This window comes from Nerophis lumbriciformis, linkage group LG17 (genome assembly GCF_033978685.3).
Source record: "Nerophis lumbriciformis linkage group LG17, RoL_Nlum_v2.1, whole genome shotgun sequence".
NCBI lineage: Eukaryota > Metazoa > Chordata > Actinopteri > Syngnathiformes > Syngnathidae > Nerophis > Nerophis lumbriciformis.
Window position 1 is genome coordinate 14,157,942 of NC_084564.2, and position 19,559 is coordinate 14,177,500.

The 19,559-nt window shown below is 40.4% G+C and overlaps 1 protein-coding gene across 1 annotated transcript in view; it reads left to right on the top strand.

Moving 5' to 3' along the window:
- Positions 1-19,559, top strand: part of pcp4b (Purkinje cell protein 4b) — a 90,769-nt gene that overhangs the window by 56,024 nt on the left and 15,186 nt on the right. Inside the window, exon 2 of the mRNA XM_072915042.1 lies at positions 505-556. Coding sequence (XP_072771143.1) covers positions 505-556 — 52 coding nt within the window. The remainder of the gene's footprint in view (positions 1-504; positions 557-19,559) is intronic.

The window sequence follows — 19,559 nt, forward strand, 5'->3', positions numbered from 1 at the left end:
CGGCCGCCTGTCGGCCACGCCGCAATAAAGTTGTCTGCCTCGGCGACGAGTAGAGAGAGACACTTTAATTTGATTGTGCGGAAACGTTTCGACTATCGTTCCATCGCTCGCTCATGCCGTCGTCCATCTTGTGAATTTTACATGAAGACGGCAATATTCCCATGAAGGCTTGTAGGGCGGCTTTGTTGATGCACCGTGGCTGTGAAGATAGATGGGCCATCAGAGGCCATTGTAAACACATGCTCTGGGACATCACTTGCGAGACGGATGCTTGATGCTGAATTATTTAACGAGAGGCAGATGTGGAAGGAGAAGCAAACAGGAGCAGAATGTGATGGAAGACGTGCAAAGCAAGCGTGATTTGTTATAGTTCATGCTATAAAAGTCTAATATTCAAATAATACCGTTGGATGACGGATATTGCAAGAGTGAGGGGTTAGGGGATATTGCAGTGCGGTGCAAAAGTCTGAACCCGCTAATCAAATGATTGCTTTTGCTCTGCAGAGACAAGTGTCTGGGCCTGCTGCCGGCAACAACAAAACCTCCGGAGGACAAGGTAAGAACAAAAATTAATGTTTGTGCAGAATATCAACCATGTTTCGGACATATTTGGAAGAAAAAGAATAGATCGATATGTTTTTTTCTAAGTTATCAAGGCCAAACAGCCCAGCAGGCACAAAACATTGATACAACGTAGTGTTGTCCCTATGACAATATTTTGGTACCGGTACCAAAATTATTTTGGTACTTTTCTAAATAAAGGGGACCACAAATAATTGCATTATTGGCTTTATTTTAACAAAACATTTTAGGGTACATTAAACATATGTTTCTTATTGCAAGTTTGTCCTTAAAGGGGAACATTATCACAATTTCAGAAGGGTTAAAACCATTAAAAATCAGTTCCCAGTGGCTTATTTTATTTATCGAAGTTTTTTTCAAAATTTTACCCATCCAATATCCCTAAAAAAAGCTTCAAAGTGCCTGATTTTAACCATCGTTATAAACACCCGTCCATTTTCCTGTGACGTCACATAGTGATGCCAACACAAACAAACATGGCGCATAGAACAGCAAGCTATAGCGACATTAGCTCGGATTCAGACTCGGATTTCAGCGGCTTAAGCGATTCAACAGATTACGCATGTATTGAAACGGATGGTTGTAGTGTGGAGGCAGGTAGCGAAAACGAAATTGAAGAAGAAACTGAAGCTATTGAGCCATATCGGTTTGAACCGTATGCAAGCGAAAACGACGAAAACGACACGACAGCCAGCGACACGGGAGAAAGCGAGGATGAATTCGGTGATCGCCTTCTAACCAACGATTGGTATGTGTTTGTTTGGCATTAAAGGAAACTAACAACTATGAACTAGGTTTACAGCATATGAAATACATTTGGCAACAACATGCACTTTGAGAGTGCAGACAGCCCAATTTTCATCAATTCATATATTCTGTAGACATAGCCTCATCCGCTATCTTTTCCTGAAAGCTGATCTGTCCAGTTTTGGAGTTGATGTCAGCAGGCCAGGGAAGCTAGGGTCGATATTCTTCTCTTGTTCATCTTCGGTGGCATAAGGGACGGTGTGAGCCAAGACATCCAGGGGGTTTAGCTCGCTCGTCTGCGGGAACAAACAGCCGCCATTGCTTGCCGTGCTACCGAGGTCCTTTGTCCCTGAATTGCTCACACACTCCGGCAGATTCAATGGGGGTCTGGCGGCAGATTTTTTTTACTTTATCGTTGGAAATGCATCTGCTTTGAGTGTCGCAGGATATCCACACATTCTTGCCATTTCTGTCGTAGCATAGCTTTCGTCGGTAAAGTGTGCGGAACAAACGTCCAATTTCTTGCCACTTTCGCATCTTTGGGCCACTGGTGCAACTTGAATCCGTCCCTGTTCGTGTTGTTACACCCTCCGACAACACACCGACGAGGCATGATGTCTCCAAGGTACGGAAAACAGTCGAAAAAACGGAAAATAACAGAGCTGATTTGACTCGGTGTTTGTAATGTGTTTGAGAAAATGGCGGATTGCTTCCCGATGTGACGTCACAACAAATCGGTTAAAAGAATATATGGTCTTTTTTCTGCAACATCAAGGTATATATTGACGCTTACATAGGTCTGGTGATAATGTTCCCCTTTAAATAAAATAGTGAACATACAAGACAACTTGTCTTTTATTAGTAAGTAAACAAACAAAGTCTCCTAATTAGTCTGCTGACGTATGCAGTAACATATTGTGTCATTTTCCATTCTGTTATTTTGTCAAAATTATTAAGGACAAGTGGTAGAAAATGAATTATCAATCTACTTGTTCATTTACTGTTAATATCTGCTTACTTTCTCTTTTAACATGTTCTATCTACACTTCTGTTAAAATGTAATAATCACTTATTCTTCTGTTGTTTGGTACTTTACATGAGTTTTGGATGATACCACAAATGTGGGTATCAATCCGATACCAAGTAGTTACAGGATCATACATTGGTCATATTCAAAGTCCTCATGTGTCCAGGGACATATTTCCTGAGTTTATAAACATAATATACATTTTTTTTAAATGAAAGAAGATGTTGTGTTGCCAAAAAATATCGACGTAATCGTAGTAGTATCGACCTATGGTTCCATTACAGTGGGTGTCAGGTGAAGATCCACCAATGGCGTTTGGTGGCGGACCGGTACTTTTCAGAGGCGGTATAGTACCGTCAATGATTCATTAGTATTGCGGTACTATACTAATACTAGTATACCGTACAATCCTAGTACAATGTTGATTATACATACATATCCTTGAAAACTGACTTTGAAACAACGTTGCATTATAGTTGTATTTGTGAATTGAGTCAACATTGATGTCCCAACGTTGGATCTACGTTGTTGGTTGGGAAATGACCAAATTTCAATGGTCAAATCTGCGTCACAACCTGATATTAAATAAACGTCGTCAAAAAGCCTGTTGTTTTAATGTTGTATTTGTGTTGTAGATTATTGGTTGAGAAATGACCACTATTCAATGGTCAAATTTTCGTCCGAACCCAACATTGATTAAACGTCGTCAAAGAGCATGTTGTTTCAACGTTATGTTGGAGTTGTTCAACATCAGGACCTAATTCAACAAGTTCTCAACGTAGTTTTAATGTCTTGTGCCTGCTGGGAGCAAATACACGATATTAGATGTGTGCACTTTAAAGGTTGTAAATGTTAATGCTTTTATGCTTACGTGAGTTTTTTGCATTGGAATAATACCACCAGAGAGCGCCATTTCAATCAAAATACTACATATGTACCACAAACACGATGAAGAGTGTTTTTTTTTTACAACAAACATAATCCCACCTGCTTTCCCTCGATAACTTCCATTATATTCCCTTATTTCCGGGTGCCTTCATGTTTTGATAGTTTCAGGTATTTTAACTTTCAATAAAAAAATTACTAACATTTTCTCTAGTACTACCGCAGGAGCACGGCTTCTCATCCGGCATAAGGCATCTTTTAACGCATACATCCGGGTGTTGTTGAAAATGTTGTTTTTTCCAGCCAGAATCCTTTTTTTTCCATCATTTTCCACAATTTTCCCTTTATTTCTTAAAGTAAATCAATTTAAAGAAATTACATTTGAATGCTTTTCTATTATTAGTTTTTTTAAATAATTATTATCATTACTAATATTGATATTGATATCATTAATATCAATAATATTAATATTGATACTAATATCTGTATTATTATTATTAATAACATTAATATTATTGTTATTTACGTTATAAGTATTATTGTAAAAGCGAAAATTAAAATCCTACTTCTTTTCAGACATTTTGTGCAAATAAAACCATGTGAAGTTCCTTAATGTAACCTACAGTATTAGGTATCTTAAGTACGAACTAATTCCCGGACTACAAGCTGCTACTTTTTTCCCACGCTTCTTACCCCGTGGCTTATACAACGATGCGGCTAATCCATGGATTTTTCTTCGCTAACGAAGGTATGTACATAAACATTTACAAAATCTTCCTGTGTAAATATCCCTTCTCACAACAAACCGGTATATGTCTGCGGTTCATAGTCCGATGCGGCTAATATATGTAAAAATATAGATTTTTTTTCAAAATGTAATGGCTGCGGTTTGTATTCCGATCAATCAATCAATCAATCAAAGACTATTTATATAGCCCTTAATCACAAGTGTCTCAAAGGGCTGCACAATCCAAACGACATCCTTGACTCAGATCCCACATCAGGGCAAGAGAAAACTCAACCCAATGGGATACAATGAGAAACCTTGGAGGGGACCACAAATGCAGAGACGTCCCCAACTGATGCACAGATGAGTGTTTTAACCTGGGTCCCGAGTTCGAACAGCTAGCGACTCATCTGTGGTCACCTAATAACCTCTCTACACAGGAGAGGGGGTCAGAGCAGAAAAGAGACGGCAGATCAACTGGTCTAAAAGGGGGGTCTATTTAAAGGCTAGCGTATACAAATGAGTTTTAAGATGGGACTTAAATGCTTCTATAGTCCAGAAAATAGGGTATATATGAAAAATAATCAAATAAAATGTAAATAAAACATTTCAATTAAAAAAGTATTTGCTTTGTAAAAATTTGGGAACATTTGAAGAATTAGAATAACATTTTGTTTAGTGCAGTGGTTCTTAACCTGGGTTCGATCGAACCCTAGGGGTTCGGTGAGTCGAGCTCAGGGGTTCGGTTCGGCGGAGGTCAAAACACACCCGACTCATTGTGTAAATAAAAACTTCTCCCTATCGGCGTATTACGGATACGACAACAGCAGAAGTCAGACTGATTTGCAGGTGTGTAATTTGTTGTGAGTTTATGCACTGTGTTGGTTTTGTTGTTTGAACAAGGTGATGTTCATGCACAGATCATTTTGTGCACCAGTAAAAAAAACATGGTAACACTTTAGTGTGGGGAACATATTCACCATTAATTAGTTGCTTATTAACATGCAAATTAGTAACATATTGGCTCTTAACTAATCAGTAGGGATGTCCGATAATGGCCGATATCCGATATTGTCCAACTCTTTAATTACCGATACCGATACCAACCGATACCGATATCAACCGATATATACAGTCATGGAATTAACACATTATTATGCCTAATTTGGACAACCAGGTATGGTGGAGATAAGGTACTTTAAAAAAAAAAAAAAAAAAATAAGATAAACATATACATTTTCTTGAATAAAAAAGAAAGTAAAACAATATAAAAACAGTTACATAGAAACTAGTAATTAATAAAAATGAGTAAAATTAACTGTTAAAGGTTAGTACTATTAGTGGACCAGCAGCACGCACAATCATGTGTGCTTACGGACTGTATCCCTTGCAGACTGTATTGATATATATTGATATATAATGTAGGAACCAGAATATTCAATCAATCAATCAATCTTTATTTATATAGCCCTAAATCACAAGTGTCTCAAAGGGCTGCACAAGCCACAACGACATCCTCGGTACAAAGCCCACATACGGGCAAGGAAAAACTCACCCCAGTGGGACGTCGATGTGAATGACTATGAGAAACCTTGGAGAGGACCGCATATGTGGGTAACCCCCCCCCTCTAGGGGAGACCGAAAGCAATGGATGTCGAGTGGGTCTGACATAATATTGTGAGAGTCCAGTCCATAGTGGATCCAACATAATAGTAGTAAGAGTCCAGTCCATAGTGGGGCCAGCAGGACACCATCCCGAGCGGAGACGGGTCAGCAGCGCAGAGATGTTCCCAGCCGATGCACAGGCGAGCGGTCCACCCCGGGTCCCGACTCTGGACAGCCAGCACTTCATCCATGGCCACCGGACCTGTGCCCCCCTCCCTCAAGGAAAAGGGGAGCAGAGGAGAAAAGAAAAGAAACGGCAGATCAACTGGTCTAACAGGGGGGCTATTTAAAGGCTAGAGTATACAAATGAGTTTTAAGATGGGACTTAAATGCTTCTACTGAGGTAGCATCTCTAATTGTTACCGGGAGGGCATTCCATAGTACTGGAGCCCGAATAGAAAACGCTCTATAGCCCGCAGACTTTTTTTGGGCTCTGGGAATCACTAATAAGCCGGAGTTCTTTGAACGCAGATTTCTTGCCGGGACATATGGTACAATGCAATCGACAAGATAGGACGGAGCTAGACCGTGTAGTATTTTATACGTAAGTAGTAAAACCTTAAAGTCACTTCTTATATTAATAACAGAAAGAAACAACCCTTTTGTGTGAATGAATGTGAATGAGTGTAAATGGGGGAGGGAGGTTTTTGGGGTTGGTGCACTAATTGTAAGTGTATCTTGTGTTTTTTATGTTGATTTAATAAAAAAATATATATATTAAAATTTTTAAAAAACCAATACCGATAATAAAAAAAACGATACCGATCATTTCCGATATTACATTTTAACGCATATTATCGGACATCTCTACTAATCATTATTAAGTACTTATTAATGCCTTATTCGGCATGGCCTTATTATAACCCTAACCCTCCAACCCTAACCCTAACCAAATAACTCTAAATTAAGTCTTTGTTACTTAGAATATGTTCCCCTAGTACAGTGGTTCTCAAATGGGGGTACGTGTACCCCTGGGGGTACTTGAAGGTATGCCAAGGGGTACGTGAGATTTTTTTTAAATGTCTGTCAAAAAGAACTGTGAAAAGAAATGCAACAATGCAATATTCAGTGTTGACAGCTAGATTTTTTGTGGACATGTTCCATAAATATTGATGTTAAATATTTATTTTTTTGTGAAGAAATGTTTAGAATTAAGTTCATGAATCCAGATGGATCTCTATTACAATCCCCAAAGAGGGCACTTTAAGTTGATGATTACTTCAATGTGTAGAAATCTTTATTTATAATTGAATCACTTGTTTATTTTTCAACAAGTTTTTAGTTATTTTTATATATTTTTTTCCAAATAGTTCAAGAAAGACCACAACAAATGAGCAATATTTTGCACTGTTATACAATTTAATGAATCAGAAACTGATGACATAATGCTGTATTTTACTTCTTTATCTCGTTTTTTCAACCAAAAATGCTTTGCTCTGATTAGGGGTTACTTGAATTAAAAAAATGTTCACAGGGGGTACATCACTGAAAAAAGGTTGAGAACCACTGCCATAGTATCCAAAAAACTGTAAATTAAGTCTTTGTTACTTAGAATATGTTCCCCATACTAAAGTGTTACCAAAAACATATAACTTTGTCTTGAATTTGAAAAAAAAAAAACATCTTATTTTTCACTAAAGAAGGGTTCGGTGAATGCGCATATGAAACTGGTGGGGTTCGGTACCTCCAACAAGGTTAAGAACCACTGGTTTAGTGGCAGTGTTTTCAACAACATTTCTATTTACCGCATACTTGCCAACCCTCCCGGATTTTCCTGGAGACTCCTGAAATTCAGCGCCTCTCCCGAAAACCTCCCGGGACAAATTTTTTCCCGAAAATCTCCCGAAATTCAGGCGGAGCTGGAGGGGGCATGGCCTCCAGCTCCATGCGGACCTGAGTGACGTGTTGACAGCCTGTTCACACGTCCGCTTTCTCACAATATAAACAGCTAATGATCAAGGGCGAGTTCTTGTGTGGGTTTATTGTTAGGCAGTTTCATTAACGTCCTCCCAGCGCGGTAACAACACACAACAGCAGTCAAGTTTTCGTCTACCGTAAAGCAGTTCGTCTGCCGTAAACAGCAATGTTGTGACACTTTTAAACAGGACAATACTGCCATCTACTGTACATGCATATGTGACCCACCCATAATGTGTCACATTTTTGTGTTGATTTATTTATTTTATTTTGTGGTTTGAATTCGTTTTTGGAGCTGTCATTACACATTTATCAGTATTCACATTGGTCAGTAGGGGGCAGTAGGGCATTTCTTCCCAATTGAATGCTATCACCTGCAGACCGGAAGTGTCTTGTCATTCTGATGAGCGCGACCAGTCTGTGAACAATTGAAACATCCTGTGTGCTTTTTCCTCCTGTATAACAGGTTAGTTTTGGTGAATCAACTCACTGAATAATATCCCTGTGATCTTTATAAGTTTAAGTACACATTCTGATGGTGGAGCCTAACTCTAAAGTGTTTGTGAGTTGTAGTTTGTATTTGTGAATGAATCCAGTGCACAGCTGCAGCAATCAATACAAAATGGCAACGTGAGTGCGCAATGTTTATATAGGAACTTCTGATCCTAATTCAGACTCCCAAATTAGAGCTCCCGTTTTCTTATTGATTTTCTAATGTATATTTGTGTAATGCGTGTGTTCTGAAATAGTGACAGAGAATAGAACAAGGATGGACAATTCAACCCTTAACTCAACAATGAGTAGATGAGTGTTATGTGTGTGTATATGTGTAAATAAATGATCACTGAAATTCAAGTATTTCTTTTATTTATATATATATATATATATATATATATATATATATATATATATATATATATATATATATATATATATGTAATAAAAATATATATACAGTATATATAGCTAGAATTCACTGAAAGTCAAGTATTTCTTATATATATATATATATATATATAAATATATATATATATATATATATATATATATCTTAACCACGCCCCCAACCACGCCCCCCGCCCCACCCCCGACCACGCCCCCACCCCTCACCTCCCGAAATCGGAGGTCTCAAGGTTGGCAAGTATGGGTTCGGTGAATGCGCATATGAAACTGGTGGGGTTGGGTACCTCCAACAAGGTTAAGAACCACTGGTTTAGTGGCAGTGTTTTCAACAACATTTCTATTTACCGGTAACACATACAAGTGTGGCTGTTTTTACACAATTGTGTTTTAGTGGTAATAGCATTAATGTATTTAAATATAATTGCATATCTACTGTAAGTGTTAGAATGAACCTCCTGTAGTTGCCGTGGTATAAGCTGCATTGGTATAAAAGGAACCCGTGGGGGGTTCCTGTAAAGTAAATATTACATTACGTCCAATATGAAGACATTTTTTATCATGTAAGTGAAGAACTGCAGGGAGCCTCGCAGACACATTCAGGGAATGATTGAGGAGGAAGAGGAGGAGTGGGAGGAAGAACAAGTCAGGCAGAGTTTATAGAACATGATGGCTCATGTATTCATGATGAGCTTTTTAAAAGACACATGTCCTATGATTGACAGACACACACACACACACACACTGACCACATCATCATTGTCGACATGACAGCGACAAGTATTAGAAATGAGCTCATCCGTCACTTTTGAGCACTTTTTGGTCATATTATGTTGCAGCAGCCTGGAGTCATGATGGCGTGTGCTGGAGCGCTGGGCTGAACCATCCATCAGCAGGCTGCTGCAGTGCTCTTCTAATCCAAATGAATCACCAAAGACAATCCAGCATCTCACACTTTTCTTTTTTTTTTTTTTTGCCTCATCCAAAAGCCAATTTTACTTTGCGGCAACTTTGTTAGACCACGCCATGATTTACAGCGCACTCGTAAGTCACGTCGCGTTACAACGGCCTGACTCGGCTGGGCAGAATAAGGCAAAACAGCAGGATGCCGTAAATCCTCCGACGAGGATACGCATGATTAGAAAAGTAGACCGACTGTATTTACGCAAGGCCTGCGGTGGGGAAATGAAAGTCACGCGCAAATGAATTTACAAATCACGTTTGGCGTTAAGCTCCCTGTCAATACACCTGAGCAGCGGCAAAGTAAACATCGACCGGCAAACTAATGTCTTCTGTGAGTTGGCTCGCTGCAAATCGCAGCACTTTTTACTCCACACTTTGTGCAATTATATGGATAATCACTTTAGGCAAAGAGTGAGACAAATCTGTATCGCAGTGCGAGTATGCAAATTCCATAATAACTTTGTATAAGTGGCTTTGAAAAGCGATTTGGGTGTGAAAATATGTCTTTATTTCAGTGTCTATTAGAGGAAATACAGCGTGATAGGGGTTCTGATTTACAGGCAATTTTCCCCATGGCAAATAATGGATATGGCAATCATCTGTTCTAGTGTCAAACTGTCCTCCCATTGCTTCCGGGCCTGTCCGTGGTAAATTACCATAACAGGGTGTGTCAGGCATACTTGCCAACCTTGAGACCTCCGATTTCGGGAGGTGGTAGGTGGGGGCGTGGTCGGGGTGGGGCGGGGCGTGGTTGAGGGCGTGGTTAAGAGGGGAGGAGTATATTGACAGCTAGAATTCACCAAGTCAAGTATTTCATACATATACATATATATATATATATATATATATATATATATATATATATATATATATATATATATATATATATCTACATCCTGAAAATATGTAAACAAAACTGTGTTTAGATAATTGATACTTCAAACTTGCATAAATAAATATTAAGGAATATAACATAACTTGGCTTCTGAGAGTTTCAAAATGTAATGAATAAAATGCTAAAGTTGTTGATAAACAAGCAATTATATTAATAATTAAATATGGTCATTTTAAATGAATTATTATGATAATTTAAAATCAATTATTTCAAAAATGTTTATTTTAATGTATAATTCTATGGCTGGATGTAATAAGGAGTCAGGAAAAAGTACAAATAAAAATACAATTAATTTTGATGTTTTTAGCAAAATATAGTAAACATGTATTTTTTGATTTTTTTTTAAATTAATGAATATATTTATTTTTAGGTAAGATAAACATAATAACACAATTTATCTCTAGTCTGGATGATTTAGTTCTTGTCAGCCTATTGTCCTCCCTTCATGAAAAAAGGCTGTCCTCACTCAGGTCCGCATGGAGCTGAAGGGGGCGTGGCTTCTAGCTCCGGCTGAAAATCGGGAGATTTTCGGGAGAATATTTGTCCCGAGAGGTTTTCGGGAGAGGCGCTGAATTTCGGGAGTCTCCCGGAAAATTCGGGAGGGTTGGCAAGTATGGTGTCAGGCATACTTGCCAACATTGAGACCTCCGAATTGGTGAGATGGGGTTGGGGGGCGTGGTTGGGTGGGCGGGGTTGAGGTTGAGGTGCAGGCATCATACCCCTTCCCCTTCGAGCTGTCCTGGATGAAATAAAATTATTTTTTCCAATCATTTTGGAACAAGCGTATTTCTTCTTCTTACTCGTCGTCGATGTATCTCTTCAATAGTCGTAGATGTTATTGTAGCGTCCCGGAAGAGTTAATTCTGCAAGGGGTTCCGGGTATTTGTCCTGTTGTGTTTATGTTGTGTTACGGTGCGGATGTTCTCCCAAAATGTGTTTGTCATTCTTGTTTGGTGTGGGTTGGCAGTGTGGCGCATATTTGTAACAGTGTTAAAGTTGTTTATACGGCCACTGTCAGTGTGACCTATATGGCTGTTGATCAAGTATGCCTTGCATTTACTTGTGTGTATAAGTTAAAGTTAAAGTACCAATGATTGTCACACACACTCTAGGTGTGGCGAAATTTGTCCTCTGCATTTGACCCATCCCCTCGTTCACCCCCTGCGAGGTGAGGGGAGCAGTGGGCAGCAGCGGTGCCGCGCCCGGGAATAATTTTTGGTGATTTAACCCCCAATTCCAACCCTTGATGCTGAGTGCCAAGCAGGGAGGTAATGGGTCCCATTTTTTTATAGTCTTTGGTATGACTCGGCCGGCGTTTGAACTCACAACCTACCGATCTCAGGGTGGACACTCTAACCACTAGGCCACTGAGTAGGTTTGTGAGTGTGTTTGAAATGAACGTTATCATAAAATCAGTTAAAAGATCATACGACGTGTCAGCATTTTTTGACATATTCGAGTAAAGACCATTGTTAAACCCGTCCAACGCTACATTATTATGTGACTGGGCCGGCACGCTGTTTATATGGAGGAAAAGCGGACGCCTGAACAGCATGCGGTTGTTAAGGGGTGAAGGGTTCAGGCATACTTGCCAACCTTGAGACCTCCGATTTCGGGAGGTGGGGGGTGGGGGCGTGGTCGGGGGTGGGGCAGGGCGTGGTTAAGAGGGGAGGAGTATATTGACAGCTAGAATTCACCAAGTCAAGTATTTCATACATATATATATATATATATATATATATATATATATATATATATATATCCATCCATCCATTTTCTACCGCTTATTCCCTTTGGGGTTGCGGGGGGCGCTGGAGCCTATCTCAGCTACAATCGGGCGGAAGGCGGGGTACACCCTGGACAAGTCGCCACCTCATCGCAGGGCCAACACAGATAGACAGACAACATTCACACTCACATCCACACACTAGGGCCAATTTAGTGTTGCCAATCAACTTATCCCCAGGTGCGTGTCTTTGGAAGTGGGAGGAAGCCGGAGTACCCGGAGGGAACCCACGCAGTCACGGGGAGAACATGCAAACTCCACACAGAAAGATCCCGAGCCCGGGATTGAACCCAAGACTACTCAGGACCTTCGTATTGTGAGGCAGATGCACTAACCCCTCTGCCACCGTGAAGCCCCATATATATATATATATATATATATATATATATATATATATATATATATATATATATATATATATATATACATCCTGAAAATATGCAAACAAAACTGTGTTTAGATAATTGATACTTCAAACTTGCATAAATAAATATTAAGGAATATAACATAACTTGGCTTCTGAGAGCTTCAAAATGTAATGAATAAAATGCTAATGTTGTTGATAAACAAGCAATTATTTTAATAATTAAATATGGTCATTTTAAATAAATTATTATGATAATTTAAAATTAATTATTTCAAATATGTTTATTTTAATGTATAATTCTAATGCCTGGATGTAATAAGGAGTCAGAAAAAATACAAATAAAAATACAATTAATTTTGATTTGATTTTAGCAAAATATAGTAAAAATGTATTTAGTTTTTTTTTAAATTAATAAATATATTTATATATATATATATATATATATATATATATATATATATATATATATATATATATATATATATATATATATATATATGTATTTATTATTTTTTATTTGTAGGTAAGATAAACATAATAATACAATTTATCTCTAGTCTGGATGATTTATTTCTTGTCACCCAGTTGTCCTCCCGTCGTGAAAAAAGGCTGTCCTCACTCAGGTCCGCATGGAGCTGGAGGGGGCGTGGCCTCCAGCTCCGGCTGAAAATCGGGAGATTTTCGGGAGAATATTTGTCCCGGTAGGTTTTCGGGAGAGGCGCTGAATTTCGGGAGTCTCCCGGAAAATTCGGGAGGGTTGGCAAGTATGGGTTCAGGTGAGAGAGGACGCTAAAGGCAGTGCCTTTAAGGCACGCCACCAATATTGTTGTCCGGGTGGAAATCGGGAAAATTCAGGAAAATGGTTGCCCCGGGAGATTTTCGGGAGGGGCACTGAAATTCGGGAGTCTACCGAGAAAATCGGGAGAGTTGGCAAGTATGGTGTCAGGACCGGCCTCGAAGACAACGACAGGTGCGTGGATGGCACAGGTGGGCCTTGTTAGCTAATCACCCGTCGCTGTCTTCGAGACCAGTCCTGCACACCCCAGTCCGCGGCAGGCCCGCAGGCCACGCCCCCCTCCACATACCGTCCAAGAATGCATGCGGGTCCTCCTCCTCCCCCATGCGCTGTATGGCGACGGCCGCTGATGTTGGCTGTGCCGCTCCGGACCGCCTCCAGCTGTGCCATATAGTGAGACCACACTAAACAACAATGACAAACATATTTTGGGAGAATATTTGCACCGCAACACAACATAAACACAACATAACACTTTCCCAGAATTCCTTGCAGCACCAACTCTTCCGGGACTCTACAGTCTTTTTCCTTTGTTTCCCGCCATGCGTTTAAGAGCGCACTGCTGTGTTTAGATGGAGACAGGTGTGGACAATATTGGAGACGGACGCACTTGTCCTCACACTAAAAGTATACAGCGAAGGAGAAAAACTATATGATGTTGCTTTGATTTTGACAATACAGCGTCCATCAGCTGCTGTGACAGAGTTCATGAGGTGAGGAAACATGCTGTCACTCCTGGTTGTTGTTGGCCAAACTGTTGTACTGAACCACAAGGGGGCATTAGAGAAGAACACATCTTGTTTATTAGACTTTATCTTCATTATCAATCAATTCCTTTATTGTCATTGTCATAATAACACTTAAGTCATACATGAACAACGAGATTTTGTTTGAGCTTTGCCCAGCGGCATAGAAACTGCATTGATGTGCAGGTTGACAATAGTTTACATTTCAGCATTTTAGCATTGTCAGGAAGATCGCAATAAGAGGGGTGTGGGGGTGGGAACAGTCAGATGTCTGATGGGTGTTACGTTGATGTTGCAGCAATGCAATGTCTAGAGCACAATTATTGAGGTGGTGAAGAGTGAGGTAATAAGATGGTCCGGGGCAGCAAAGGGGCAGGCTGTTCATTTAGCAGTCTCACAGCCTGGGGATACAGACTGTGAGACATTCTGGTGATCCTGGCGCGAATTGATCTATACCTCCTTCCAGAGGGTAGCAGGTTGAAGAGGCCATGTGCTGGGTGGTATCTGTCCTTCAGGATGTTGTGTACTCGCTTTAGGCAGCGAGTTGTGTACATGGCACTCATCTCTGGGAGTATCGTCCTTGTAAATTTCCCCGCCGCTTTAACCACTCGCTGGAGGGCCTGTTGGTTCGCTTTAGTGCAGCTAGCAAACCACACTAAAAATCTGTAAGTGAGGACACTGCTGATGGCACAGTTGTAAAAGTTTACCATTGATTTCTGTGGAATGTTAGCCAAACTGCTTTGTGTTTTATTTTGAAATCAAAAAGTAAACGCCATGTTTTTTTTCACGTCACAAAGGTATTACTTTAAAGGGGAACATTATCACCAGACCTATGTAAGCGTCAATATATACCTTGATGTTGCAGAAAAAAGACCATATATTTTTTTAACCGATTTCCAAACTCTAAATGGGTGAATTTTGGCGAATTAAACGCCTTTCTATTATTCGCTCTCGGAGCGATGACGTCACAACGTGACGTCACATCGGGAAGCAATCCGCCATTTTCTCAAACTCCGAGTCAAATCAGCTCTGTTATTTTCCGTTTTTTCGACTGTTTTCCGTACCTTGGAGACATCATGCCTCGTCGGTGTGTTGTCGGAGGGTGTAACAACACGAACAGGGACGGATTCAAGTTGCACCAGTGGCCCAAAGATGCGAAAGTGGCAAGAAATTGGACGTTTGTTCCGCACACTTTACCGACGAAAGCTATGCTACGACAGAGATGGCAAGAATGTGTGGATATCCTGCGACACTCAAAGCAGATGCATTTCCAACGATAAAGTCAAAGAAATCTCCCGCCAGACCCCCATTGAATCTGCCGGAGTGTGTGAGCAATTCAGGGACAAAGGACCTCGGTAGCACGGCAAGCAATGGCGGCAGTTTGTTCCCGCAGACGAGCGAGCTAAACCTCCTGGATGTCTTGGCTCACACCGTCCCTTATGCCACCGAAGACGATCAAGAGAAGAATATCGACCCTAGCTTCCCTGGCTTGCTGACATCAACTCCAAAACTGGACAGATCAGCTTTCAGGAAAAGAGAGCGGATGAGGGTATGTCTACAGAATATATTAATTGATGAAAATTGGGCTGTCTGCACTCTCAAAGTGCATGTTGTTGCCAAATGTATTTCATATGCTGTAAACCTAGTTCATAGTTGTTAGTTTCCTTTAATGCCAAACAAACACATACCAATCGTTGGTTAGAAGGCGATCGCCGAATTCGTCCTCACTTTCTCCCGTGTCGCTGGCTGTCGTGTCGTTTTCGTCGGTTTCACTTGCATACGGTTCAAACCGATATGGCTCAATAGCTTCAGTTTCTTCTTCAATTTCGTTTTCGCTACCTGCCTCCACACTACAACCATCCGTTTCAATGCATGCGTAATCTGTTGAATTGCTTAAGCCGCTGAAATCCGAGTCTGAATCCGAGCTAATGTCGCTATAGCTTGCTGTTCTATGCGCCATGTTTGTTTGTGTTGGCATCACTATGTGACGTCACAGGAAAATGGACGGGTGTATATAACGATGGTTAAAATCAGGCACTTTGAAGCTTTTTTTTAGGGATATTGTGTGATGGGTAAAATTTTGAAAAAAACTTCGAAAAATAAAATAAGCCACTGGGAACTGATTTTTAATGGTTTTAACCCTTCTGAAATTGTGATAATGTTCCCCTTTAAAAAAGATTTGACACATCATTTTGTTAATGTTTTATTGTGTGCAGTTAATTCCTATACGACATATTTCTACTCAAACTCTTAATGGATCTGTCCCGATACAGCATCTACATGTACATAACTTATAAAAAAATTACTTCCCTCTATCAAAAGGTAAAAATAGAGCTAAAGGCATCATTAAATGACAAAAAGCTTTGTATTAATAATGAATTTTAAAAAAACGGTATAGGATCCTGAGTAGTCTTGGGTTCAATCCCGGGCTCGGGATCTTTCTGTGTGGAGTTTGCATGTTCTCCCCGTGACTGCGTGGGTTCTCTCCGGGTACTCCGGCTTCCTCCCACTTCCAAAAACATGCACCTGGGGATAGGTTGATTGGCAACACTAAATTGGCCCTAGTGTGTGAATGTGAGTGTGAATGTTGTTCGTCTATCTGTGTTGGCCCTGTGATGAGGTGGCGACTTGTCCAGGGTGTACCCCGCCTTCCGCCCGATTGTAGCTGAGATAGGCTCCAGCGCCCCCCGCGACCCCAAAGGGAATAAGCGGTAGAAAATGGATGGATGGTATATGTATGCCTGCATGCTTTGGAGCCGCCGCCTGGAAAGAAAATAATGTTTGCCTTGGTGCCCTTCTAACTTGCCTTGGTGCCCTAAAATATGAGCCCTCCTTTAAGGCAACACTTGCCTTGACCTTAAAAAGTTAAAATTCAAGGCCTGTAAGCTATTTGTTGATATTTTGATGGAATTGACCTCTTCAAGGGTGTTCCAGTTTATGACCTAATATTCTTTATACATACATGTATTCATGTTGTCTTCTCCATTTGCACCATATCCTCTTGAGAACCAGTGCCTTCTGCAGTGGACCTTTTTTTTTCTTACTTTTGTTAGTTGTAGTAAAAAAAAAAAAACACAATATAAATTTGTGTACCTACTATGTGTCATATGGAACCTTCCTTTAGCATGTAGTCTGCTGGAGTAAGCTCTTCTTTGTGAACAAGCCCAGGAATAATTTGACTCAGCTCACCTTTTAGAGATCAAAGTCATCCTTGTTTTTTTATAAATAGATAGCAGCGGGCTCTCAGCGATGATGACCCACTTCCTGCACACGTTTTTTAATTAGCTCTACTGTAACGTCTGGTTGTTTGTGGTAAATTCATCTCCTGCTTATTTGGAGTTATTCCGTGCGAGAAAGAACTCAAACTGCTTCTTTTTTTCTTTTTCTTTTTATACACACATTTAGCGCACGTTCAACCCTAACGCGGAAAATTTGACAGAGTGCGAGTTAGCAAGCGAGCCTGCAGTGGTGATCAATATCGTCCTTCATGTGTATCCGCGTATCGATCGCTCCTGCAGGGCGCCCTCACACTTTACTCGCACTTCAAGGCTGTTTGATGGATGAGGGGGTCACTTTTTGACTTTCACATACCGATTTCAACATTAAACACACATCCTGGCAGGGCAACATACGCAAACATGCATATACTTTTTGGTATGTTGGAACAGCCAGAGATTTTATTCAGTTGTTTTTTTACCTTAGGAAGAATGTACTTTTGTTTTAGTGTTAGTGTAACGGTACAGTGGGAGAAGGAGACGGCACAGAGGCAGGGACGTTGTTTAGCTCTCGGCGTGTTTATTAATACAATAAAATGACTATGTTGTGTTTAACTGAGTGTTACCAGGAGTTGTTGAAAGTGCGTGTTGAGCAAGATGCGGACGTCAGGTCCGTGTACAGGCGAGAGGTTGAAATCCAGGAAGGCAGCCAGGGAACCAGAGGGAATTCAGGGAGACGAGACACACTGCTCGAAACCAGGAAACGGTGGAACGCTGCGAGATGACGACACAGGACACAAGACGATGAGCACAGAGGAGGAGAAACGGAGAGAGAGCGAATGCACATAGGGAGAGAGCTAGAGATGTGCAGGCTTACTGTACCATACAGGGGTCTACGTTCTGGCCCTGGAACGCAGGTTGCGCTGGCTTAAGAAGTGTGGAGCCTCATCAGCGTCAGGTGTGTGGATTGCAGATTGAATACGGCATGCGCTTGCGCCGTGACAGTTAGTAGTTTTGAACCAACATTGGTGCTGAAAAATGCTGACTGATCAACAGAGGTTCACTTCTTGTTATATATATATATATAACAGTTTGGAAGCGTTGAAATTAGGGATGTCATGATCAACATTTTTGGCCGGCGATCCCGATCCGATTTTTTGGTCCTCAAATCCTATCCGATACTTTGAGAGTAGCTGATTGGATCTCAAACTTCTTTTTTTTCTTACCAAGTATCATCTCAGAAAACACTCTCCAAGTATCACCATAATGACCAGTATTAAAATACCGTAGCGTTGTAGGCCTAAGTATTCATCAAAAACAAGGCAGAGGTTTAATTTAACAGGTATATTTAATATTTTTGGCCTCTGTAACATTACACACAGATTGAACGGTGAGACTGTGTTTGAATATTTAATTAGATGATTCTTTGACGTACCAGTAGATGGAGCCCGCGTACCTGTCATGTCTGTGTTGATCATGTTTTTGTTTGGCCATGTGCTGTCTGGTTTTGGACTCTTTTAGTTCCTGCTTTTCACTCCCTTGTCTTGTTTCCATGGTTACCCATTAGTTTCACCTGTTCCACGTTTGGACTCATTGTACACTCTTGTTTTGTCACCATAGCAACCATTAGTTTTCACCTGTCACGTCACGCACCTGTTTCACATTTTGAGTCACGCACCTGTTTTCGCTAATCATGTCTGTAGTATTTAAGTTCATTGTTTTCAGTTTGTCTTTCTGGCGACATCATACCCCTGACACACACCTGACACTCTACTTCATGCTCAGTTCACGCTGCTTTCTTCATAGTCCATGCCAAGTAAGTTTTTGTTTATTAATGCCACAGTTAGTGTTTTTGTTTCATTGTTCATAGTTTCTGCCGTTGTGCAACTTTTTTTGTTTATAGTCAAGTTTTGTACTTCCGCCCTTGTGCGCGCCTTTCGTTTTTGTTCTTTTTTTGATAATATTAAATTAAATCATGTACTCCCCTTCATGCCACGTATGGTCCAAATCATTTGCACCAAGGGAGAACAAATCACGCCACAGTCCAAGTCTTGACAGTACCACACTTTAAGAATAGCTGCAATTGCTGGGTTGCAATTCATATGAGGCATCAATAATATTGACATCTGGATAGATGAATTACCATGAATTGATTAACGTGGACCCCGACTTAAACAAGATGAAAAACTTATTTAGGTGTTACCATTTAGTGGTCAATTGTACGGAATATGTACTGTGCAATCTACTAATAAAAGTCTCAATCAATCAATCAATCAATCACCCCTACTTTACATCGAAGCTTTAATGTTAGCTTCTTGTGTCGTCCTGCTTGGTGTGTGTG